Source organism: Cryptomeria japonica, chromosome 1 (genome assembly GCF_030272615.1).
Source record: "Cryptomeria japonica chromosome 1, Sugi_1.0, whole genome shotgun sequence".
NCBI lineage: Eukaryota > Viridiplantae > Streptophyta > Pinopsida > Cupressales > Cupressaceae > Cryptomeria > Cryptomeria japonica.
In genome coordinates this window covers 528,654,112-528,680,125 of record NC_081405.1, presented here as the reverse complement: position 1 = coordinate 528,680,125, position 26,014 = coordinate 528,654,112, and the positions used below count along the sequence as shown (strand labels likewise).

At 39.2% G+C, this 26,014-nt stretch overlaps 1 protein-coding gene across 6 annotated transcripts in view; it reads right to left on the bottom strand.

The window, feature by feature from the left end:
- Positions 1–26,014, bottom strand: part of LOC131059911 (lipid phosphate phosphatase 2) — a 95,064-nt gene that overhangs the window by 57,648 nt on the left and 11,402 nt on the right. For 3 of the 6 annotated variants that reach the window (XM_057992978.2, XM_057992976.2, XM_057992975.2), the window contains 4 exons: positions 11,151–11,396; positions 10,841–10,928; positions 10,616–10,725; positions 10,382–10,475 (listed from right to left, as the gene is read on the bottom strand). In XM_057992978.2, the coding sequence (XP_057848961.1) occupies positions 10,382–10,475; positions 10,616–10,725; positions 10,841–10,928; positions 11,151–11,366 (508 nt within the window). In that variant the 5' untranslated portion in view covers positions 11,367–11,396. Of the gene's footprint in view, positions 1–10,381; positions 10,476–10,615; positions 10,726–10,840; positions 10,929–11,150; positions 11,422–26,014 lie in introns of all 6 variants that reach the window. The other 3 variants (XM_057992977.2, XM_057992974.2, XM_057992973.2) reach the window with 1 other exon arrangement.

Below are 26,014 nucleotides of genomic sequence, written 5' to 3'. Positions count from 1 at the left end.
ACATCAAACGCCTTATTCCTTGGAACTCAATCTTTTGTTGGCTTATCATCCATTGTCCTTTACATCTCATCTTTGTTGTGTGCATGATACATGGAAAGCTTTTTCATCCCAATCTAAATGAAGGTGATAACCAGCCACAAAGTTATATACCAAAGGTATTATACATTTCATTGTTGTCCCTTTGGTTTCTAGGCACACGTTCCCATATAGAAACTTAACGAACTAAAAAAGATAAAATCCTGTCCCATGTAATGTCCCCTTTTTGAAATAGGATTTAATAATAAATAATAATAATAAAAAAAAATTATAACATAAAAAATAAAAAGATAATATAATATAATTAAAATTTAATTTAGCTTAATGAATGGTCAAAAGTCATGAAGTGAACAGTAGTGACTCCATCAAACATGAGATATAAAAGGGAGAAGAGTTCATATGAAAGGGAATATGGAGGAAGGAAGAAAGATTGGAGCATATGAATCAAGGAAGGATTAATAGAAAGGAATGGGAAGAAAATAAAGAAGTGACTATTTCAAAGGGCAGAAATTATGAAAGGTTGTACTCTTTCAAAGGGAAGTAATTGTGGAAGGTTGTGACAGTTGCAACGGGTATGATGAAAAGGTGTGACTTCTCCCTCACATTTTAAAATATAAAGGGGAGAAGGTTTCATTTGAGGAGGAAAAGCAAGAGAGAACAAATTGGAAAATGATTTATTATTCTCAAAAGGCAGCAATGGAGGGTGATGACTCAAGTCTTATAAAAGGTGGTGACCTTTTCACCAATGAAGTATAAAGAAGAAATCATTCCAAGCATTCAAGAATCACTTATCAATCATCACTCATCAATACATCAAATCAATACTCACTTAATCATCACTCATCACTCTATGAAACCAACATTAATTCAATCATCATTCGCCAATATATCAAATCATCAAAGTAAATCCATCAATCATCCTTTGGGAATAAAGGAATCAAGAAAACAAACTAACAATCAATTCTTCTATCAATTCAATCAGTCTAATTTCTAATATCAATCATTCAAACATCAACCATTCTATCACTAAAATCATTAGAATATCAATCATTAAAACATCAATTCATTTAAGTATCATTTAAGCATCGACTCATCAATCCTTCAAGAAATGATGATAAAGAGAAATCAAGCAATCAGCAATGCTCCAGAAAACTCCTTGAGCAATCAGTTTTGAATTTAAGGAAATGTCTTGCAAATAGGAAGGATGGCCCCCCTTCCAAGTCAACGAGAGGTGAGAGGATGGTCCCCCCTCTCACGCTCTTATCAAGTACACCAGCCCAAGATGGAATAGACGGCCAACCTTCCATGCTTGTAGGCCAAGAGGTGGAATGGATGGATTGTCCCACCTTCTGTTCTCTTGGGCTTAATCAAGGAGCATAGGCCCCCTCCAAGGTGGACTGGGAGAAGGATGGTCCCCCTTACATAGTCTCAGCAAAATTGAGGATGACCAACCTTAATATTGCTATTTGCAAGTACTTCTAAGAAATTCACAATATAATTTGCTCTGAGGAATATGCTATGATTTATTGATCTAAATTTTATTGAGCTTCAACAAGACAGTCCGAAGGCGAGTTATTGCAGAAACATAAGATAAGTTCTATCTTCTGCACTATTCTTAGAATTAAAAGTTGAATATTATAATGAAATGTCTTCAGTTTTGATAAATTATATTTATTAATATATTGCTATTCTCATCTTAAGTTGGAATTGTTGTTTTAGGGCAAAAATCAGTAATATCCCAAGATGTATCACATTTCTAACACCCCAGCAGCAAGGAGGTTATTCAATTATGCACTTAATCCCTTCCATGCTCTTCTAAAAATGCATAAAATCACCATAGATGGCTTCCAAATTAGTTCAATAAGCTACACCCTTCGAATAAAGTTTTTAGATTTGAAATCCTATATCCTCCACTTAAAATGCTCTTCACAAAATGAAGCTTTTTTATGGATAGGAAACTAGGAGTAACAATAACAGTTTTTCTCCAAACAAGAAGCAAGCAATTGGACATTTCTTTCAACAGCATACAAAAGTGGAATTTGCTTCACAAATCAGGGCTATTACAAAAGTGAAAAAGATTGAGATAAAAGATTAAATCATCCATGATCATGTGTTGGAATGTCCCCTTCCTAAGCAATTGGTAGTTAGTGACCATTAGCCTATTCCTCAAGTTCCCATAGGGTAATATAATCTGTTTAAGGAAATCCTCAGATCTTGGAGATTCTGCAATTCAACCTCTTTGGCATTTCCAGGTGTTGCTTTGAGCTCAAAACATCAGGAGATTCCTACTGACACTTTCTGAAGCATTTTTTTGACATTTGGTCCATTTTTGCTATTTTTAGTAAGTACCAGCTTGGGCACCGATGTTTGTTGGTACAACTGGTAAATTAAGTATAGGAAATAATAATGTACATGACAATGCATACCAGACACGGCAGAAAATATATCTTTATTCGCACATTCAATTACTACAAAGAAGAGACCAAAGATGGTTGGCCAAGGATTACACTAGATCCGACAATACCATCCCCCTTCCTTGACAGTACATGGCATAATTAAAGGAGCCGACGGTTGCCGAGAGGTACACAACCGTCAACCAATTGACACATAACCACCTGAGACTGACAACCCACTCAATACAATTAATTAATACCTTCTCGGATAACAAATATTATCAAACATAACAATAGGCAATTTATGCCGACAACATCATCCCCCCCAAAAGAAAAAGTCGTCTTCCAGACGACAAGCAAACATCAAGTAATATTCGGGAAGACTAATGACAAACAGCGACTTCGATGGGACAACCCCAACTTGTAGTGTACCTACCAAACCAAATGGGGGTTTGGGGCAACGCCCCCAACAGAGTCAAGGGGCAACGCCCCTTGCGAGGGTCTGGGGGCAACGCCCCCTGCAGGGTCGAGGGGTAGAGCCCCTCGTAGGGTCTTGGGGCAGTGCCCCCGCCACCAACACCAAATTACAACCTTCAAACCCACACGAAACTCCATGGCATGCATCAATTTTCTGCTTTTTTAAGACGTCAGGAACAAGACCAAAGAAATCAAAATTTTGATCAAGGTGCATTCTCCCGTACGGGAATTGTGTTTTCTGACTTGTTCTATCGTACAAACTTGTGCTTCTCTCTTGGTTGTATGATGCATAGGTGTGTGGCTTGAGACTCCCTTCATCCAACTCAAAGTTGATGCCTTCGAGTTTTTGATATATTGCTTCCTTGACTGTACGGTATTTCTCCTATGGTCTGTACGGATTTTTCTTGGTTGTCGTATAGCCTCTGCCTTTGGTTGTCGTACCTGCAGCGTGGTCGAACGACCTCTCCCTGATTGTGTAATGTCCCCTTTTTAGCGCAACATGATATGGGGTGTCGTTAGCCTATTCTGACACGGTCCCGAAGGCTAACAAGGACATTGATGGGATCCTGAGGTGTTTTGGCCTAGGTGTTTTCGATTTCAGGCCAATAGGTGCTGCTCTGACAGGGTTTCTAAACACTTACTATTTATAGTAAGTTAGTCTCCAAGCAGTGACTTGAAATTTTTAGTGTTTCCCTGGTTGGCATAACTATCAGTAAAAAACATTTGAAGGCGACAATGATTTAAAGGGATTATCAACAATGTTTTAATATTTAACGATAAAGTGTAAAGTTAAATTAAATATTTAACTTTATCGTTATATTATAAGGTTGGGAATATAAAGTAATGTTTAAAATATTAAAAGTTCCCTTTAATGTGTACATTGTGGGAAATAATATTTTATTCTAAAATGTATTATGCCACATTTAAGAAATGAAGTGTTTGCATCCAGGAAGAAGATATAAATGGAGGTTGAGAGCTCTCTTTTGGGATATGCTGGGATGAAATTAATGTTATGCTGTTGGATTTCGTAGAGATCTGATTATTGGGCTTGGAGGACGGAATCCCTCTTTGCTAGCATTCTCTTCGCTGTTGAAAGACACAGTCAGGAGGATTAATGGTGTTTTCATTCAGGAAACACATTGGGCTTCATTTGGTGCTCTCGCATGATGTTTTTATAGGGGTTTGAAAGTGCAGATTTGAAGATATTGATTTTGCTACAGTACCACGTGAATAGTATTTTACTACAGTTTGCGTGAATAGTGTTTTGCTACAGTACCGCGTGAATAGTGTTTTGCTACAGTTTGCGTGAATAGTGTTTTGCTACAGTACCGCGTGAATAGTGATTTGCTACAGTGCCGCGTGAATAGTGTTTTGCTACAGTGCCGCGTGAATAGTAAAATGCTACAGTGCCGTGAATAGTGCAGCTACAGTGTGTGAACAGTGTTTTCAGCAGGTTCTATACTTGTGGAGTTCAGGTTTGAATTTGTTTATTATCATATAGTCTGTAATATTCTTCAGATCTGATTTGTATGCTTGGAGTTGGAATTAAATAAATACCATCAGCATTAATCTTCTTGTTTTTGGTATTTGATATGTCTGGTTATTTTTATATTGAATAAACTTTGAAAGCTTTACAATAAATATCAGTTTATCCAATTTTATCCTATAGCAAATCAAGAACCAAAAAATCCAGTAGTCAGCTTGCAAGCCAACTGTTTGACAAAATTACACTAAGTAAAAAGGACATAAATTTAGTACCGAACAGGGGGTGCCCATTACAGATTGCATCCCTGTATACCGTACGATGACTCATGTACGATGTTCGTACGGCTTTCATGCATGTCGTACGATGTCTCATGTGCCATATCCGTCGTACAGTTTCACCGTACACCAAACCCTTTTCTCTATGTGGTTTATGTTGTGCGCTATACGGATCGATTGAATGGACTACGCCGTACGGAATGGTTGAATGAGCTACGACGTACAGATTGATTGAACTAGGTATGTCGTACAAGTGAGCTACGCAGTACAGGTGAGCTACGCAGTACACGTGAGCTACGTCGTACGAAATGGTGCTCTGTCGTGTGCCGTACGGAATGGTGCTCTGTCGTACGCCGTACGGACTCCTCGCCTTGTCATACGGGATGGTGCTTCGCGCTTGTGTTTCGACTGTACAATGTACGATATTTCTGCTTCTTCACCTGCACCGTATGGATTCAACTTCTCCTGTGGCTAGATGGGAATGTTCCTTCCCTCTCTCGATTTTGTCCTGCTGTCAAGTCTACTTCCCCGACTCTCCCTTGACCATACGGATCTCCAGCACTCAACTTCTCTAGTTTGTATGGTGTAGTTGGGGCTCTTCACTTCGTGTGGCAACCTCATCACATCAACGCAACCTGGATCCTCAAGAGCCAACTTGCTCTTGTCTGCTCTAAACCGTACGGCTGAATTGCTTTCGGCTGATGTGAACCGTTTAGCATATAGTATTAACTTCTTTGGGGCATCACCACCAGGCTCTACAACATCCAATTTCAAATCCTCGCCTTGTGAATCTTCTTCGTACACCTTAGATACTTCCCCATTCCCACTCGGCAGCCTTTGTTCATACGGTACAAGCTCACTTGGTAACTGTTCATACAACCCAGACACACCAACGTCGGATGTGCACAGATGAATATCGTACGACGGACTTTGTACTTCCTCAATTTGGCCAATTTGTAGCATGTTATAGTCGGGGTGGGAAACTTCATAATCCTCCATCTGCCAGTGGAATAATCCATTAAGAGAACTCGTCTCATCTTCAGAGCAATCTTCTGGTTTGAGCACCCCTTCATCGTTGGGTTACATGCCTTTCCTTCCTTCGTCCATACCTAACTCTCCACCCTCAGACTCAGAGTCTGAGGGTGCCAGTTTTTCACTCACCGCCTAGTTCCTCAAGTCAATGATGTGCTTCCTCCCATCACTCTCGATTTTGAGTGTGTTTCGCTTCCAATTATGATTTGCCTTGGCAGTAACCAACCATCCCCTCCCGAGGAGTGCATCGTATGCATTCTTCTGTAACCGGATAACTACAAAGTCCAGGGAAAATTGTTGTGTCCCAATCATTACTTTTTGTGCCATCAATGTTCCCAACGGCTGGATGTCGTGTTGGTCAACACCTACCAAGTGGAAGGTTGGCAGCCAAAGCTTCGGCTTCCCTAGACATTTCCATGTGTCTTCTGGCAGTACATTTACTCCTGAGCCTCCATCAACAATGGTGTTTGTCAACTTCTACCCCACTATTTCCATCTTGACGATCGTCGGCTTCCTTCCGATGCTCACCGTAAACAACATTGGATCACTGGACTCATTCCCTTCGGCTGATGGTTTTCCTGTCAGTTCCTCCTCGTGTGGCTTACATTGGTTCTGGAAAACTGTGGTGACAATTGCCATTCTCAGTTGAGGCATAGTTTGAAGAAGGTCTGCCACCTTGATGGGTACAGTTGTTTGTAGCACCTGTCGGACTATGTTCTTCTCTGACTCCCGCAATGACATACTTGCAGTTCCATTGGAAGTTACTCGTTCCTTCGCCAACACTTGTTCTACTTCGGCTTGTTCCTTTTTCGTACCAGAGTTTGAATACATTGCCTTCTTTTTTTGTGCTCTTGTGATTGCCAAAACTACATCCTCTTGTTCCTCCACGTCCAGCATATTAATACCCTTCTGATTCGGGCAATTGGTGTCTTCATGGTCACCTGGTCCACACCATTTGCACAATAATTGTATGTTGTCTTTCCTGTTATGGCAATCTCTCACAAAGTGTCCCCATTCACTACATTGTCGGCACTGTATGATAGGACGTCCTTTGGAGTCGTACTGTATTTGATTTCGCCCTTGTTGATTTCCATAACCACTTGGCGATACATTTTGTGATTTCGATGGGCTGGACTCTCCCTGTGTGAAGAGTACTTGTGTACTTCTCATCTTCAAATTGTACGGGCACTCCTTGATTGAATGTCCCAGCACTCGGCAAATTTCACAAAACATATTTCGAGGACAATTAGCTTTCGTGTGCCCCTCCCTTTTGCACTCAATACACCATAGTTCATTACCTTCATTGTTGGTTCCTTTCTCAACCTTCAATTCTTTCATCATTCTCAACATATCCCGTCGAAGGGCTCGTACGATTTTGGATTCTTCGTCACTACTACCTTCGGTGCTCTCATCATCATTGGTCTTCCTCTTCTCTCGGGAGGAGGTTTTATTTTCACTCTCGATGTCCATCGCTCGATTGTACGCATCAGCGTATTGAGGATGGAGGCACTACTTTCATCTTCTTGCGCAGTGAGGGTATCAATCCCTCCGTGAACCACCTCTTCTTCAACCCGTCGGCTGACTGGTTTTCCATCTTGTTCAACAGTTCTTTGAGCCTACAGTTGTAAGCTCGTACACTCTCATTTTTCCCTTGCTTGGTATTATAGATTTCGGCCACGATCTCATTATCATCCCTCAAGAGTTTGAATTCCTCCTGGAACGCCTTTTTCAGATTACTCCATCTCGTCTTGTGTTGGACGTTGAGGTCTGTGTACCAGTCAATGGCGATCCCCCGAAGGGTGGCCGGAAATGCCTTTAGCCAATAGTTCCTGTCATCATGGCCATTTGCCTCCCAAATGGTTATGCATGTTTTGCAATGTCATACCGGGTCCTCCAACCTGTCTCCCGTGAACTTCGGCAGTTTCTGCTTCTCCTGGGTGTTCAACATTATTTTCACTCGGAAGGTACGTGTGTATTCGCCTTGTGTGTCGGACCTCAGTGGACTGTTTCGACCGCTACATTCCGGTGCTTTCCCTACACTCTCGACCACGCAGGCGTCCTCTACCCGTCCACCTTCAGCGTCCCCAACACTTTGAGTACTTCCAGGTGTGTCGGACCTAAGTGAACTGTTCTGACCGCTACGTTCCAGTGCTTTCCTTTCACTCTCAGACACATGCACGTCCTCTACACGTCCACCTCCAACGTCCCAACACTCTGAGTACTTCTAGGCTTCGACTCGTCTCTGTGCTCCCTCCGACCGAGGGTTTGCAGATCACCTAATCGCTTGGTCTTGACTACCTTGTGGCCTCTTCTCACCTTTGATGGGATCTATAGACATGAATCACTCAAGGTTGACCCGATTTCTTTTGAGGCAACAGCGCCAAAATGTTTGCTGGTACAACTGGTAAATTAAGTACAGGAAATAATAATGTACATGACAATGCATACCAGACACGGCAGAAAATATATCTTTATTCGCACATTCAATTATTACAGAGAAGAGACCAAAGATGGTCAGCCAAGGATTACACTAGATCCGACAATACCATCCCGCTTCCTTGACAGTACATGGCATAATTAAAGGACCCGATGGTTGCCGAGAGGTACACAACCATCAACCAACTAACACATAACCACCCGAGACTGACAACCCACTCAATACAATTAATTAATACCTTGTCGGATAACAAATATTATCAAACATAAGAATAGGCAATTTATGCCGACAACAACCGACTTGGTCAGTTGGCAAGGGTTTCAATTTGGGATGGTTAGTGATTGTATTTAATGTTGATTCGATGAAAATTTCAAATTTTCAATCAGTGGATATTATTTTATTTTATTAATGCTAATATTATAAGGTTAAATTAAATATTTAATTTAGTGTTATTAATATATTAAATGTGACTTAAGTGAACACTAAGGGGACATACAGAGCTAATTTATAGGTAAATTAATGTTTTATTTTAAAGGGGATGTCTTATGTGGGAGACATAAGGGAGTTTAAATTAAACAAAATAAACATCTAATTCCCAAGCAGGGCGTGGATTTTGGAGGAGATAAAAGACTTTTGGAGCTCATTTTGAGATATGATGTTTTGAAAAATTGATGAACAGATATTGCTGGTTGAACAGAGTTCTTCCAAGGGCTTTGTGAGGATGATAACCTTCACAAAGGACATCCATTGCAAAAGTAAAAGACCTTTCCTGGCGAATTTGGAGGCGGTTTCACTAAAGAGCTTTAAATGCATTATTTTCAGTTTGTATTTTTAGTTCATTTTCAAAAAGGATTTATTGTGAATAATACAAGTACGAAGGAGCAGATTTGAAATAACAAAATGCAGATTTTCCACCATTAATGCTGGGCATACCTTCTCCTTGGCTGGCCGTACCACTTTGAGGAGGGACATGGGAGTTTGAGAGCCAAATGCCTAAGGTTTGAACTTTGGACAGCTTCTTGACATGATTGGCAATGCCTAGGGTTTGCAAAGACAGGGATATCAGTTGTTGTGGGAAGCAGTGCAGATTTGGAGAGATTTGAAGCTATTATCGAAACTGTAGTTTGCTAGTTAAGAGATTGTTTCAGACCTGTAGAAAAAATCAGTTTTCGGGTATGTGTTAAAAGTGTTGGTTATTGTAATACACCATCTAGAAACTTGATTTAATGTATCTATTTCAAATATAATTGCTGTTTATGTATTTCTGGGCATTAGACAACCTATATATTCGCTGCTATAAATCGTATCAGACCTGAAACTTGTATTGCAGCCTATGAGCATAATGGTTGAATAAAAATAATGTGATTAATCCATCTGGATTATGAAGAATATTGTTCTATTTGATGTATTGAGCATATTTGTCATCCGGTAACCTATATAACAGCAGTTAGTAGTAAAGGTGTTGCATTTGTTAATTTCCTTATTGGCTGAAGCAGAACATTATATCAGAAAAAAGTTAAAACACAAAAAAAAGTAGGGTGCGTATTACATGTAATGAGTCAAAACCTTAATTAATGGCGAGCATTATTTTTTGTGTTGTTAAGAATAGGAACTAGAGGATTGTAAATATAGTGAGCAAATAATTTTGCCAAAATATATATTGATATTTTTAAAACACAATCAAAACATTGCACCTAGGTGAATAACAATTATAACAGGTGAATGATATAAAAAGAAAGAGCTTAAAAATTAAAGTCTTGATGATGAATCTTTTAATGGAAGGAAGCATGCAAATCCAAAAGTCTTGCTCGAATCATTTGGTTATAAAATTGAACCAGTTTCATTTCACAATCATTTCCTGACTGTACATGAACCATTATGGGCATTAAGTAATATACATTCAAGCCAAGACAGTAAGCGAATGACATTACATTTCTAGGTAAGCACATAAAGGAATACAGTGAACACATAATAGCTAGAATATAATTCTATTATAACCTTAAATGAATTAAGATCTCCAAAAAATGGATGCATCCCTTTGTATAAACCACAAAAAAAATTCTCTCAAAAGTGGCAAATAAGACATAGCAGCAACAACCAATTGATCTGATATTTAAGAATTTAATGTGCACTTCAGTGTTTATAAACTCAACGAATGTGGATAAGATTTGGAATCATGTCCGCAAATGAGATCTGATGTAAGCAAATTTATAAGTATCAGAGAAGCAAAACATTCCCTACTTACCTGATGTATGTCCACTGGGAAAGCTCTTATGTCCTTCCTTTATGACTGCTGGATCGCCATGGCAAATGACATCAGTTGTAATAGGGTCGTATGTCTGACACAAACCCCCATCAACGGTAAGTTGGCTTAATCAATTCAAGAAAACATTAAAATGACCTGATGCACAATGATGCTAATGATCTTAACAAATTGTATAATGAATTATGAGAGAGATGGATTCATAAGGCTTCTTACTGCATTTCCATCAGGAAAGCAGCGCCAGTAGAAGTCAGGTCGAGGTCGACCAACTCCATTTTTTATGGACTCAGTAATGACTGCAGTTATGAATATAGAAAAGAGAAGACCTGAACAGATTAAACATTTAATTTAATCATAAAGAACCTCTGGCAATTCCTGCGTACTAAACCATAGCAAAAGATAACTAATGAAAGGGAACATGAGAAGTGATAGAAACATTACCCAATACCGCGTGGTGAAAATCATTAAGATTTTGCTTGCGAATATAGTAAACGAAAAAGATGAAAATTGGTAGCAACACTGCGTATACCTGTTCATTGTATCAGCAAATTGTCCATTGATCAGGCAATCATTAAACCACTAAAGATACAAAAGAGCATTAAATACATATTAATCGAAACATCATTTTCTATGTAAACATTTCACTCAGCTTGGAAGTCCATATGCATTTAAAATTATAATAAGGAATTGGATCAGCTGGGAATTGCAACTACAAATAAATTGACTCGAGATTCTGAATCTGGATACATACCGGAACAGACCAAAAAGGAACAGTATTGCTTTTCATAGGATACATAAGATCAGTCATCATATCTTTCCCAACAAAGCGATAAAATGGATGTATAATATTCAGAATAATTTCCAAAACCAAAAGACCCATGATCATAATCCAGTCATGCATATGATATCGCAGGAGTTTAACTCCATGTGACCTTCGCGAGTAGTTAGAACCATGCTGCTGTCTCATTTTTGACAGAAGATTGTGTCCTTTGAGTTCCTACCGTTCAATGAAAATGAAGAAACTATCAAGCATATAAAAGAATGATTAGAAACCAAAGACAGCATAATCGTTTTCAAAGTCAGAATAAAGCTTGACAGTATTATTAGAGAAAAAACCATTCCTGTTTGGCATTACTATGCTTAAACTTAATTGCTTGCACAGCCATATTCATACAGAAGGTTCTAGTCACAAGATATTATACTGTAACATATGTAATCAGGCTATACATATTATTAAGTACAGTTCAGTGGTTGACTTATTAGTAATCTTCCTCAGACTCTCAAAAGAATGCCAATAACCCACATGGAGTCAAACTAGAGTAATTCGAATACAGGAAAAAGTGTTTTTATCCTATAAAGCCAAACAAAAATGTTTAACAAATAGATGGAATGAAAAGCATCTCTATCTTCTAACAATATGAATAAATTAAACTCTGTCAAATCTTACAAAAGCATATGAGCACATATAAAGCATCTATAATTTTGTTAAACCAATACCCAACAGAGCAATTAAGTAGCCTAGAAAAGGGTTTATTCAACCATGCAAGTTTCTCGTCTGACCATAATAGAAAGAGGAGGATCAGAAAAGAACTACTCACACCAGCAATGTAAAGTATGAAAATTTAAATCAAAAGGCTATGGCTAGTGTTTGTTATGTAATACAAGTTAGATCACTTGTAGACAAGAGGAGGATGGGCTCAAGATCAAACAAGTGCATCGTCATCAACAACCTGTCTATTTCCATATAAAAATTTATACCCAATGACAGTGTTACCAATGCAACCACATTGAATATTACAATCTGAGCCCATTGATCCAAGCATAGGCAAAGAGGCCAATTATGAACTATTCAACCATACAGCCAAATATAGAAACACACACAACAAAACTCATCAGATATATTGAAGAACAAAAATAGATCTTATTAATTCACATTCATGAATTACAACACAATTTCAAAGTTACATGGGCATATGTAATGTTTCTCCCGTTTGCAGCCTTGAGATGCGTAGAGCTCAGCATGTTCTGACCATGTATCTAGGGATGCATGGGTTGTGTTTGTAATTTGCTTTGATGAGATCATTCTATGTTATGCTTCCATGTGTATTGGGTGCCTTTATGTATCATGATGTGTATGGACCACCGCATGTTTGAGATGGAGATCACTCAACGTGCCGGTCATTGATGTTATTGAATTGAGATGCGTGTGTGTATTATTGTGCCTGGTTCCTTGTGTGGACCTGATGTGCTCTTTTGTAATGATATTTTATCTATTACACGAGTAATGGCAATTTATCTGAATTGGTATGCTTAAATTTAATGATGTTCAAAATTCTGGTTAAATACGGATAAATGTGATTGTGGCATTAAAATGCATGTTGAGATGATATGATAACATGATTTGTATTTATGATGCTTGAGATATTAATGTTGATCTTGAAATTAAATGATAATGTGATTAATTTAGTTAAATGAAATAAAAGTTATATATGTGATATTTAACCTTGTTCGGGGAAATTGTATGTGCTTCGGCTATTATGTATAGGCACACATACCCTTGATGTGTGTTGAATGGTTGCAAGTACAAGGTATCGACTACACCTAGCTACACAAGTCTGAGCATACCCCAACAATGGTTATGGGGAGATGTCACATTGGCAAAATATATTCAACTCGAAACCAGCATACTCAATTTGAGTATGATTTCCAATGTTAATACCAGCATTATACAATGGATACTGTGTTTAGTAAGATTCTTAAAACCTTATTCACCTATGTGATTGACCCATGAAGAGTATCTGGTAATTTATGTCAATTTGCGTTTTTTGTAAAATTTAATGTTGAAATGAGTTTTATGATTTATATGGTTATTTAATGCTTTGATAATTTAATTGTGGCTTATTAGTTATTTATGTTTATTTGAGCATATGACATATTGGGGTGAGTTTATGAATGTGGGAATTAAAGTTTTATTTAATTATCTATTTATTTATTATTTTATTTACAAAAAGCCAATTGGGTTTTATAAGGGAGTTAGTTCATTTGGACACTTAGCCAATTTTGGTGATTTTGGAGAGCATAAAAACCCTCCCTATGTCTAAATTATCAAATGATGATTGTGGAGTGAATTGTGGTGGGAATTTTGTGGGGATTTTGCATAGGATTAGGATTGAGGAATTGTTTACGCAGCTCAAAGAATTCGTGGATTCATTTGGCATGTTGGATGCATTTAAAATTTGAATATTTTGGGCAAATTTGACGTAGGATTTGTTGATGTGTTTTTCATGCACAATGCAACACAAAATAAAATACTAAGTATTCTATCCTCTCTTGAGCAAAATCCTCCAAAGTGCTAAACTGCGTGATCAAATGGGATGACCCCAAGGTTCTGAATGTCAGGTCTTGACATGCTCTTGGATAGACTTAGTGTTATGATGTGATATTGTTGGAATCACAAGGTGGACTTACGTTGAATCTTGAATGCTTGAATGTCGCTAGAAAGTAGGATTTTACAATACTTTAAAAAGGAAAAATGGATAAAAGTTGAGAGAGTTAATGTAATCTTAAGAATATACGAGCGATGGACAATCTTTGGTGAAACTCAACTAAGCTTTGTTTTGACATGCAGCGAACATCTCCGCAAGGCTAGTGCAATCTTCTAGGGATAGCTAATGATTTTTAAATCACCAATACAAGCATAGACACCATCAAGACGATACATATCAGTGAAGAGGCAACAATTGAAGTTAAGCTTGGCTATGATGGATCCAATTGACAACACAAGACACTTTACAATCAAAAAGGTGTTATTAGTATGGATGTACGAATTTCACCATTGATCATGCACAAAGTTCTTCCGTTCATCTAAACAACATGAAAATTAAATGAGAAGTAGAGACCATGCAAATTGTTGAATCAACATATGGAGTTCACCATATCTTCAATGAAGTTTATATGCTTCTTACAACAAAGTCTTGGCAACAATCTTTGCCTTCTCTTCCTACTCTACTCTAGCTATCTAACATCTATCAACTAGTGTCTTCTACTAAACTATTCCTATTGAACTATTGTCTATTAACCTTTACAAATGAAGAAGTAGAGCCTTATATAGTGCTCCCATTACATTGAGTGGCTCAAATTGATTCACAATTAATGGCCAAGATCAAAAGATAGAAAACCCTAACTAGGGTTTGTTACACCCATTACAAAGCATTTAATGCTTGAACAATGATAAAAGAACAAAATATATGACATCTGATCATGGAAACATCTGATTTTGAATCTGATTTCTCTCCCTTTGACTTAATTCTCATCAATTTAAGTCTGATTTTGTGTCTCAGGCCTGCTTTATGTCTGATTTCTCAATTTTATGTGCCTGATTTGATAGGTTTCAGGTCTAAGACAGGCCTGATTTGCATTGGTTTCAGGTGGCAAAGGAAGTTTGTGGATCTCATAGGGCAAAGTAAGTGATTTCTTCCTTCCTTTCTTAGAAACCTCACCAATCTTAAGACAATAATAACTTCCAGAATCTTACCAGCATTCAACTCACCAAAACAAGAACATGTCTTGCCTGATCGGACTTTTAGGGAGGCATGGACAGTGAGATGGCATGGCAAAGGGGGGTGCAAAGGCTGTAGATGTGAGGGATAATGTGGTGTAAGGGGTTAAGGGATGTGGTTTCCGGATAGGATTGGGGTTTCGGAGGGTGGTAAAGGAGTTGAAGGTAAAGGTGAAGGGTGGAAGGAAAGATGGAAGGGTGGAAGGGAAGGGAACGAAAGATGGATAGATGAAGAATATGGTGAAGGCATTAGGGATGTAAGGAAGGAAGTGGAAGGAGATGGAAATGGTAGGAGATACAAGTGGGAGTGGAAAAAGAAGATGAAAGTAGAAGTGGAGCGAAAGGAAGCATGGATGGCAAGGAGGATGAAGGTGTAGGTGAAGGAAGGATGAAAGGAAGGAAGAGGGTGAAATGGGGGAGAAGTGGGAGTGGAAGCGAAGGAAATACTAAGGTGAATGTCGCACCTTGGCAAGCGTATTGGAAGTTCGCGCATTTGGGTGAGCATTGGACGTGTCAAGGTAAAGTTCGCGGGAGAAATGCCAAGGTAAAGTTCACGCTTTTCGAGCATCAAAGGAAATGCCAAGATAGGTTGCAGATTTGAGGTGTAAAGGGAAGTGGATGGGAGAAAGATCACAGTTCCTGGAGGTCGAAGGAAGAGCTTGAGGGAAGGTTGTGGATTTGGGTGAGCAAAGGAAGTGGCAAGGTAAAGTTCGCGCTTTGAGGTCCCCAAAGGGAATTCGCTGATTTGAGACCCCAGAAGAAGTTCACTGATTTGAGACCGCACAGGAAGTTCATTGATTTGAGACCCCACAGGAAGTTCGCTAATTTTGGGGGGCAAAGGAAATGACCTTAAGATGTCAATTTTTCTAACTCAATCATTTTGCCTTAAGCCTCTTCATGATAGTTTGGACCTTAACCTACCCTCCAAGCATTTACTATCTCTAAAACAATTTGCCTTTCATGATAGTTTGGACCTTAACCTACCCTCCAAGCATTTACTATCTCTAAAACAATTTGCCTTAGGCAAATTCCAGCACTTCATCTCTGATTTTGCAAGCCAATGATGATAATCAAAAGGAATTATCATCATTAAATCATTTGTTTCCTAAGCCTTGAAAAGCCATACTGACACAATTCCACCCAAAGGGAGAGAAATGACCTCATCACCTCCTAGCTACCTAAGATACTACACCTCCTCAAGCACAAGGTTAATAGCTAAAGACTACAACTAACCTAGGAAGCAAAAAAGTGGGGGTCCCCACTCGCAATGGAGCTTTGTGTGAAAACATCACAACAAGATCCTAATTTCTTCATGGTCTTTCCTTCTTTTTTTATTTTTAATGATTGCAAATTGATTGAATAATGATTTGTTGTATTTCATTAGTTGAAAACAATGCATTTTTATTTGTAAATCATTTATGTGAATGAACTTTTACGAAAGTGGCGTTTTGAGCCCTTACCATGTCCAATTTTTATTTGAATGGGCAATTTGTAAATTTTATTGTGAAAACCTATTGGGTGCACATAGACCAAAAGAGTATTTTACATTTTTTAGAATTTAACTTTGAAAATTTGGTGTTCTTTGAGCTCCTTTAATGATGGAATTTACTATTCACCTAGCTTTTGATAAAAGTTGGAATTAGTTTGAAAGTGGATTTTTTGTGAAATTTCAAAGGGATGTTATGTGGAATGATGGATTTATGTTATGAATTTTGATTTAGATCAATTTAGATCTTGTTTCATGTGTATTAACAGAATTGAGGAAATTGGCTCATTTGTGAGTAACTGTGAAAATGGAAAGTTTGGTATCATTTGAATTTAATTTTTATTTGCATTTTAATTTTGTGTTCATTGGAACGTGATGAGCCTAAGGTAGGGTAGTAGAGTCAATGATGGCAGTAGCTCCCAACATGTCCCTAGCCCAAAGTGGCATCTTGACAATCACGATGTGGGGAGTTAATCAAGTGATACCTAATGAAAACATGGATAGCAAAATTAACTAAGATAATTTAATGCCTCTCTCATGCCTTGAGCACTTGTACATACTAAGGATGACTTGGGATGACCTACTCGCAAGTGGAACGTCGTATTGGGTAAGAACGGGTCTCCTCGTCTTGATTAGAGGACTACTCAGTTCCGTGTGACCTATCCCTTCAAGCTACGCAATGATACCCCCCTCTCTTGTTTGTCTAGTACCTAGCCCTATAGTTGAGTAGTGTTGGTGTTTGTTTTATCATCTACCAAACATTAGAATAAGATACCCAAAGGTATTCTATCCTCTCCTGAAAAATCACTGATGATTCCAAGGTCTATATGTGCGAACAAGCAACTTTAGTGGGATAGCTACTTGGGTAGTGTATGCTGAAAATCTCAAGGGGGACTTACGTTATCAAGTGTCAATCAAGCTTCTAGACTTAGATAGATTTATCAATTTTAGGCTCTTTCTTTTTTTTTTTTTTTCGGGGATTTAGACTTTCGAAAGAAAAGGAAAAAGGGATAGGGTTTCAGAAGGCTGATCTAATCCTACAAATTCTGGAGACAATATTAACTGGGTGCTCTCGAGAAACCACACTTTGCTTCGCCACACTGAGGACAACTACACAAAGTGAGTGCAATCTTCAACAGATTGTGCTTATGATTGATATATTGGCATGCACAGAGGATAGGCTCAGACTAACTTTGCACAGTGAAATGGAAATCATCCATTCACCAAAAGTATGAGCAAAGATACACCATCAATTAACACTTATCAAATCCTTCATTCCATTCTAACAACATGAAAGCAAATCTAAATTAACTTTAACTAATGTGTTGAGGAAATTGAAACCATGCTAATCATTCAAACAACAGAGATTACAAAGCCTTAAGAGAAAACGCACATGCAATATATTATTTGAAAATGACCTTCACGCAACAATATATCAAAAACCTCACACTCTCCAAATGAGAGGAGGTAGCCTTATATAGCATCTCAAGAAATAATAAACGAACGAGATCAAATAGTGATCAAGGGCCCAAATTGAAAGTTATAAACCCTAATTAGGGTTTCTCAAAACTCTATCAGTTTGAATGAATGAGAACATTACATGTGGCACAGTTGCCATTCTCACTAAAGTATGCGCCTAGTTTCCTTTTCGGACAAGTCAAGTTCATTGAATCTGGGCATGTTGACTGGGAGCAATTTGATTGGTCAGAAGATGATGTGGCGCCACCTCAGCGTGTTGGATGTCTTTTCTAAATTCTCCAATTTGTGTGAAGAATTTGTCTAAGTATGGAAATTTGATTTCTTCTTGTCACCATTTGATTCTGATTAGGAGGAGATGAAAGCCTTTAAGAAGTCCTGATTGTTCCAATTCCTTTCTATATTTTCACCAAGTATGGGAACTTTTCTTTCTTGATGCCTTGAATTTAGGAAGAATCCCTTCATGAAGTATTTCTCATACTTAGCCAAATTTTGGCCATCTCTATGCTTGGACGAACCTTGCTCATGGACTTGTCTTCAACTTTGAATTTGGCTCGAAACTCCATTTGTGTTTTCTGTGACGATCCCGCCTTCAGCTGCCAATTTATGTTGCGCGAGAGGAGGGTAAAAGCTCTAGATAACTCCTCACGGATATGAATTGATGTGATCGCGTTCAGCCATCATCCAAAACTTGCAAAACCCAAAGAAATTAAATTAGAATCCTCATTTTGAGCGTAAACTTTGAAGGTTTGATGGCAAAGGGTGCTCTAATTTTCCACTTCCTCCACACTTTTACCTTTCACCAAGTTGTGAACACTCCGATTTGAAGGTTCGGGAGTGAAATTTGACTTTGATTACTCCTATCACCTTCAAATTTTCAGAATATATGTATATTTTCTCTTCAAAACAGTCAAGAATCCCCTTCAATCTGCATGTGAACTAGTTGAAAATGGTTGAAAATCTCAAACTTATACTTGGAATCACCCTTAAAATCTTCTTTCAACTTGCCAAACTCTTAAAACTTCTCTCAAAATGTTCTTTACCTGCAGAAAACCTCTCTTAATTGCTCTCAACTTGCTCAAGAAATTCGAACCTCATGTATAAAAAATGAGAGAGTGAATGAAATATTTGTATGAGGGTTTGATTTTATAATTAGAAACTCGGAAAATCTCTTCAAAACTTGTTTCTAATCCTTCCCTAGTCTTTTGAGTCTGCAAAGAATGTTTCTAATTTGGCTTCAAGTTGCATAATCATCATCCTTAAGTTCGAATTCCTTTGAATGCAACTTTCTATTTTGAATTCCAGTTAAAATCAACTCAATCTCCAAAATTCATCCTTCAAGAAACTTTCTATTTTCAGAACTCAATTCGAATTCTTCAAGATTATGCTGACACCACTCAAAATATTCCAATTTCCAAACTTAGTTGTCTTTCATCAAGGCGGACTTTCGTAGACATCCATTCATCACCACATTGGGCAGACTTTTTAGGCATCTCCATAGGGCGGACTTTTTAGCTCTCTCCAAGACTAGGGCGGAGTTTTGGAAGACCTCAACTTGGCATCATGGAGGGCTTCATCATCATGCCTGCTATCTCCTCACCCTAAGGCAGACTTTTGAGGACATCCTCATGGGCGGAGTTTTGGACTACCTCCATCATCATCCTTGGGCGGAGTTTAGAGAGACATGCTTCAAGGCGGAGTTTTGTGCTTCCTCCAAGGCGGACTTTAGAGGCTTCCCTAAGGAGGGCGGACTTTTGAAGGCTTGGCAACTTGCTTGGAGGGCGGAGTTTTGATGACTTCTCCAAGGGCGGAGTTTTGGAAGACCTCATGCATGGCGGACTTTAATGAGACATCAAGGATGGCGGAGTTTTGAAGGCATCATCCATGGGCGGACTTTAGAGAGGCCTCAAGGCGGAGTTTAGACACCTCTCAACATGGCAGACTTTAGGCACCTCTCAACCAAGGCGGACTTTTAGATGACATGGATATCTTCATACCTTGGCTAGGCGGAGTTTAAAGACATCACCAAGGGGGCGGACTTTTGACGGCTCTCTCCATGGGCGGAGTTTTAGAGAGGCTTTGAGGGGCTTGCACACCATCATGGGCGGACTTTTGGTTACCTTCTCAAGGCATAGGGCAGAATTTTGGAAGACCTCATGCACCAAGCATGGCAGACTTTAAAGTGACCTCAACACATGGCGGAGTTTGGAAGGTGTTCTCCTTGGGCGGACTTTGATGCCCCTTCCTTAAGCATGGTGGAGTTTTATACTCCCTCCAAATGGTGGAGTTTGCGCTCCCTCTTCATGGCCTCATCACCAAGGCGGACTTTGAAAGGTATCTCCAAGGGCGGACTTTAGGCACCTCTCCAACATGGCGGACTTTTGATCATCCCCATCATAAGGCGGATTTTGAAGCCTTTCCACCAAGCATGGCGGACTTTGAAGACACCTCCATTGCTAACCTCTTGGGCAGAGTTTTCATCACCTGCCATAACACTCAACATCATCCATTAGCCAAACTTAGGAAAATTTTTGGAAAATTTCAAAATTTCACAATTTAACCAATGTTAACCAGATTGACTTGAAATTTGAAATCCATACCCAGGCAAACCATCTAAAGCATCATGACCCCTAAAATGTAGCAAACTAGCTTTTTAGGTCAAAACTTGGAAATTTTGGATCGCGATCGAAGCAGGTCAGTGGTATCAGTGCAAACCCTAGGTCCCCACTCTAAAAAAGCAAAAAGCAGGCATCCCTAAAAAATAAGGAAAACTTTCTAAAAATAGCCATACCGGGGATTGGGCTAAAAATTCCAAAAACAAAACTTCCTAAAAAATAGGAAAAAGCAAAAAAGCAAACTTTCTAAAAATAGAAAGTTGTTCAAATTCGTCCAAATCAATTGCGATATTTGTCCTTTGCCCTTTCCAGGCACTTTGACTGTATCCAGACTCTGGTATTACTTGGCTTGCAAAAACTAGCTTTCAATCTCTAGGACTCGAACCACTCAAAACTTGATAAACTAAGCAAAACTTAACCAAAAGGCCAAGCCACCGGACACTAACAAAAACCCTAGAAAGCAGGAAAAAAGGGAGTGTCCCCATTTGCAATGGGGCGATGTGTGAAAAAGGTCACAACAAGTAGCATGTGGAAGATGGATATGCCTTCTTTGTTGGTATTGAGTACTTGATGACCATGTATTTGCTATGCATGTTTGGCCTATGATGTTGTGTTTTACCTCATGCTTTAATGTCGTGTATCTTCATGCATTGATGCTTTGTATTTTGCACTTTGGATTGAGTATTGGATCTCTCTTCCTTGCTTTTCGTGTGGCCTTTGTGACTCTTGAAGCATGGAGGGACTGGACCTTTTTGGTTCCACATGGTCGGGTGGCACGTATACACCGTCAAGGTCCGAAGGATATTGGACCGAGCATGCTCAATCAATTCTTCTCATGGTTTTGCTTATGCTTTCCATTTATTTGTATGAAATGTAATTGCTTATTGTAAAGGACATTTGATTCCTCATGAATTGTAATGGAATGTACTCATTGGACCCTATTTTGACAAGATATCTATTTGGATGGATTATGTAATTGGATGTAGAGTGATTTGTTTCTCTCAATGTTGGAGTCAAGCACGAATGCTTGTATATTGATTATGATCCTTATGTTTAAGTAAGACAACATTAGTAGGAAACTTCTTTTGGGCTTAAAATGAGCCTAGAGGTGTTTCAAGTTGCCTTGGAGGGTGTTGGAGTCCCAGCCTAAGGTTGTCATACCTCTTTGTGACCTTTTGTGTCATTTTGAGTCATTATGGGTCCATTGGAGGCCTTTCAAAGCATCTTTTTAAGTTTTGTGAATGTAAAAAAGTGTTGTAATTCCATGTTATTATGTGTCCTTGCTTAGGGTAGGAGTTTAGGATGTTGGTGAGCTCATTACACACCTCCCCATCCTCTCCTTTCGCTAGTTAGTGGCATCTAGTGTCCGAGGGAGTCGATCTCTCTTCTTCCTCCCCAATCCTTTTTGATGTTTTCCTGTTCCTAGAGTGTTGTAGGCGCCTTTAGTCTATCCAACGTGTTTGTGATGTCCAGGGGACTAATCCCTAGCTTTGGTTCACCCACTAGTCAGGACAGATGCACGTCCAGAGGACGACAACACGGGTGCAAGGTTGTCAAGGACACTAGCGCCAAGTTTGGACACTGTTGTGACGTATTCACACATTGCCCCGTTGCAAATGGGGAACCCTACTTTTTTTGCTTTCTGGGGTTTGCTTTCTAGGTGTTTAGGGTTTGTCTGTTAGCCTTTACATTTTGAGTGTCACCAGGGGATCAATAGGATGGTAGGCTTTGCTTGAGCCAGGGGAGTCAGCAGGTGCTCCAGGTTAGGGTTTCTTTGAGAGTCTTCTTTAGGGCCTAGTTTTGCTCTTGTTGCTAATTGTGTCTTGCTTTGTGAGTGGGTATCATTCTTGAAGGTCCGAGCTAGGTCAAGTTGGTGAGTGATGAAGTCTGGAATGTCATCCTGATCTTCAAATGCCCTGAAATTTGGCTAAGTCTGGAATGCCCTGATCCTGAAATTTGGCTAAGTCTGGAATGCCCTGATCTTGAAATTTGGCTAAGTCTGGAAAACTGAAGAATCCTCCAAAAACTAGATTTTGCAATATAACTCCTGGAGGTCCGAAACCACTCTCAAACATCCTGGAAGTATATATGGAATATAACTTAAAGTATAAGTGACATTATATTCCATAAAATGATCCTGACGGAGAGTCCAAAATGTCAAATTTCGCTCCTGTCCCTTCGAAACGGTCCAGAGCAAAATTCTCCATAAGACATTATACTTGACCAAAACCTAGAACTAACGCATTCCTAGGCTTGAATGAAGGCAAAAGCACTTGTTTGAATGAAGAAATGCGAAAAAATGAAGTCAGGATCATGGCCTAAGGTGAATTTTGCTCCTGACCCTTCCAAAGGGTCCAGAGCGAAATTCATATTTCCTCTATTTTTCTCCTTAGCTTGACCAAGTTTGTAGACTTTTGAGGCATAATTGAGAAGGTTTGATGCAACTTTGCCTTGGAGAAGAGATCTTAGACCTTGGGATGATGGATTCTAGCCTGGGAGAGGAATTTCGCTCCTGACCCTTCCAAAGGGTCCAGAGCGAAAATCCTTATAACCCTCATTTTCCTTCCTTGTTTTGGATGGGGGTTGGTTTATTAGGCATTGTGTGTGAGTCTTGATGTGTTCTTGTCTTGAGAAGTGTTTTGAAAAGTGAGGATCTTGTCCAAAAATAGGAATTTCGCTCCTGACCCTTCCAAAGGGTCCAGAGCGAAATTCTTCATAAGCCTCATTTGCTCCCTTGTTTTGGATACCAACCTTGTTCCATGGGTGAATTTGGGAAGGAAATAACATGTCTCTGCCTTTTGAGGTGATGGAACGTAGAAATCTGAAGGATTTTGGCCAAGATTAGGAATTTCGCTCCTGACCCTTCCAAAGGGTCCAGAGCGAAAATCCTTATGCACCTCAATTTATCACTTGTCAAGACCAATCTCATAGTTCCTTAGGCATGTTTGGGGAATTTTTGACATGTTCTAACCTTAGGAGGTGAGTAAAGGTGGATGAGATGAAGATTTTAGCCAAGAATGGGAATTTCGCTCCTAACCCTTCCAAAGGGTCCAGAGCGAAATTCACTATAATCCTCATTTGCTACCTTGAATGGGCTTAAAACCTGGTTCCTCAAGTGGAAAACAATCTATATTTGTCTCCTGGGTGAAGAATGATGTTTTGTTACCTTCTAGAGAAGATTGGAGTTGAAAAGATGAAGGATCAAGTCAAGAATGAGATTTTCGCTCCTGACCCTTCCAAAGGGTCCAAGGCGAAAATCCTCCTAGACCTCATTTCTTTCCTTATTTGGCCAAGTTTTCATGTCCAAGGCATGTTAAAAGAGATGAAATTTCACCTTGCAAAGAAGATTGGGATTGAAAAAATGATGATTTTGGGCTAGAAAAGGAAAATCGCTCCTGACCCTTCCAAAGGGTCGAGGGCGAAATTGTGTAAAACCTATCTTTTCCCTTAGTTTCATGCCAAATCTAGTGCGGATCATGATTAAAGAAGTCCTTAGGCATGTCCTTGAATGGTCAATAATTATCAAGTATTGAAGGAATTGAGCCAAAAAGTGATTTTCGCTCCTAACCCTTCCAAAGGGTCCAGAGCGAAAATCTTAAAACCACCTATTTTCCTTGCAAGTCTAGTCAAACGTTAGGTTTTCATGGCTTGGATGGGTGCGAGGAGACATGTTCTTGCCCTTTTGAAGTTAGTTGGTTTTAAAAAATGATGGAAATTGGCCCAAACCAAGGATTTCGCTCTTGACCCTTCCAAAGGGTCTAGAGAGAAAATCCTAGGATCACCTACTTTCTTTGCAAGACAAGTTAACATTTTGATTTTTATGGCCTAGATAGGAGTGAGGCAATGTGTCCTTAGTCTTGGAGGTGAGTTCAAGTTGAAATGATGGAGGAATGAGCCTAAAAAAAGATTTTCGCTCCTGACCCTTCCAAATTGGCTACTAGGGCAAAGGTTTCTCCATAGTCTTCTCCTTCTTCTTGAGCATATCCTTTACATACTAGTCTGGCTTTGTTCCTTACCACTGTGCCATCCTCATTCAGCTTGTTTTTGAAAACCCATTTGGTACCAATGATATTTTTATGCTCTGGTCTGGATACCAAAGACCATGTACCATTTTTCTCTATCTGGTCAAGTTCCTCCTCCATTGCCTTGATCCAATCTTCATCTTTATGTGCCTCTTTGAATGATTTAGGCTCAAATTCAAAGATCATACAAGAATTCTCTCTGACCTTTCTTCTTGTAAGGATTCCTGCATCCTTATCTCCTATGATCTGCTTTGGATCATGATTCAGTTTGACATATCGAGGAATGCTCTTGACTAATTCCTCCTGCTTTTCTTCTTCATCCTCATCTTCATCAGCATCAACATCTACTAGTGTAGGAACACTGTTACCAGTACTTGGCTGATTAGCAACCGATACCCAGAAGGTTACTACCAGTTCATCTCTTACTTGCTTACTTCCGATTTCCTCAGGTTTTCCAATATTTTCATCAACTCTAACATTGATGCTTTCAACAATTCTCTGAGTCCTATTGTTGAAACATTTGAGAGCTTTGCTCTTGGTGGAATATCCTAGGAATATTCCTTCATCACATTTTGCATCGAACTTGCTCTGATGTTCACTCCTCTTGATATAACATCTGCTACCAAACATTCTAAAGTAGCTTACCACTGGTGTCTTACCAATCCAATACTCATAAGGAGTCTTATCCTTTCCTTTCTTGATGAGTACCCGGTTCATTGTGTAGACTGCAGTGCTCACCGCTTCTCTCCAAAAGGTGTGAGCAACTTTTCCTTGGATCAACATAGTTCTAGCTGCTTCAACCATAGTCCGGTTGTTTCTCTCTGTTAAGCCATTCTGTTGTGGAGTTCGAGGGGCAGACAGTTGCCTCTTGATGCCATTCTCTTCACAATATTTGTTGAATTCACCGGAAGTGAATTCCCCTCCTTGATCAATTCTAAGGCATTTGATTCTTCTACCACTTTCCTTTTCTACGAATGCTCTGAAAGCTTTGAACTTTCCAAAGGCTTCAGATTTGTCCTTCAAGAATGTAACCCACATCATTCTTGAGCAATCATCTGTAAGAATCATAAAATACATATCTCCCTGTACACTCCTAGTTTTCATAGGACCACACAAATCAGTATGCACAAGATCAAGTAAATTGTCTGTTGTGAAAGATTTACCTTTGAAAGTTGAGGAAGACATTTTCCCCAGTTGACATTCTCTACACAAAGGATTTTTCGGTTTGCTCAGCATCGGCAATCCTCTGACTGCCTTGGTCTTACCGGCCTTCACAATGTTATCAAAGTTTACATGGCAGAGTCTCCTATGCCATATCCAGCTATCATCAAATTTAGCCATAAGACATGTACTTACATTTGCATTCAACTGAAATAAGTTACCTTTTGGTCTGCATACCGGTGGCCATCAATTCACCATTCTTTCCTTTGATTTTGCACGCTCCATTTTTGAATTCCA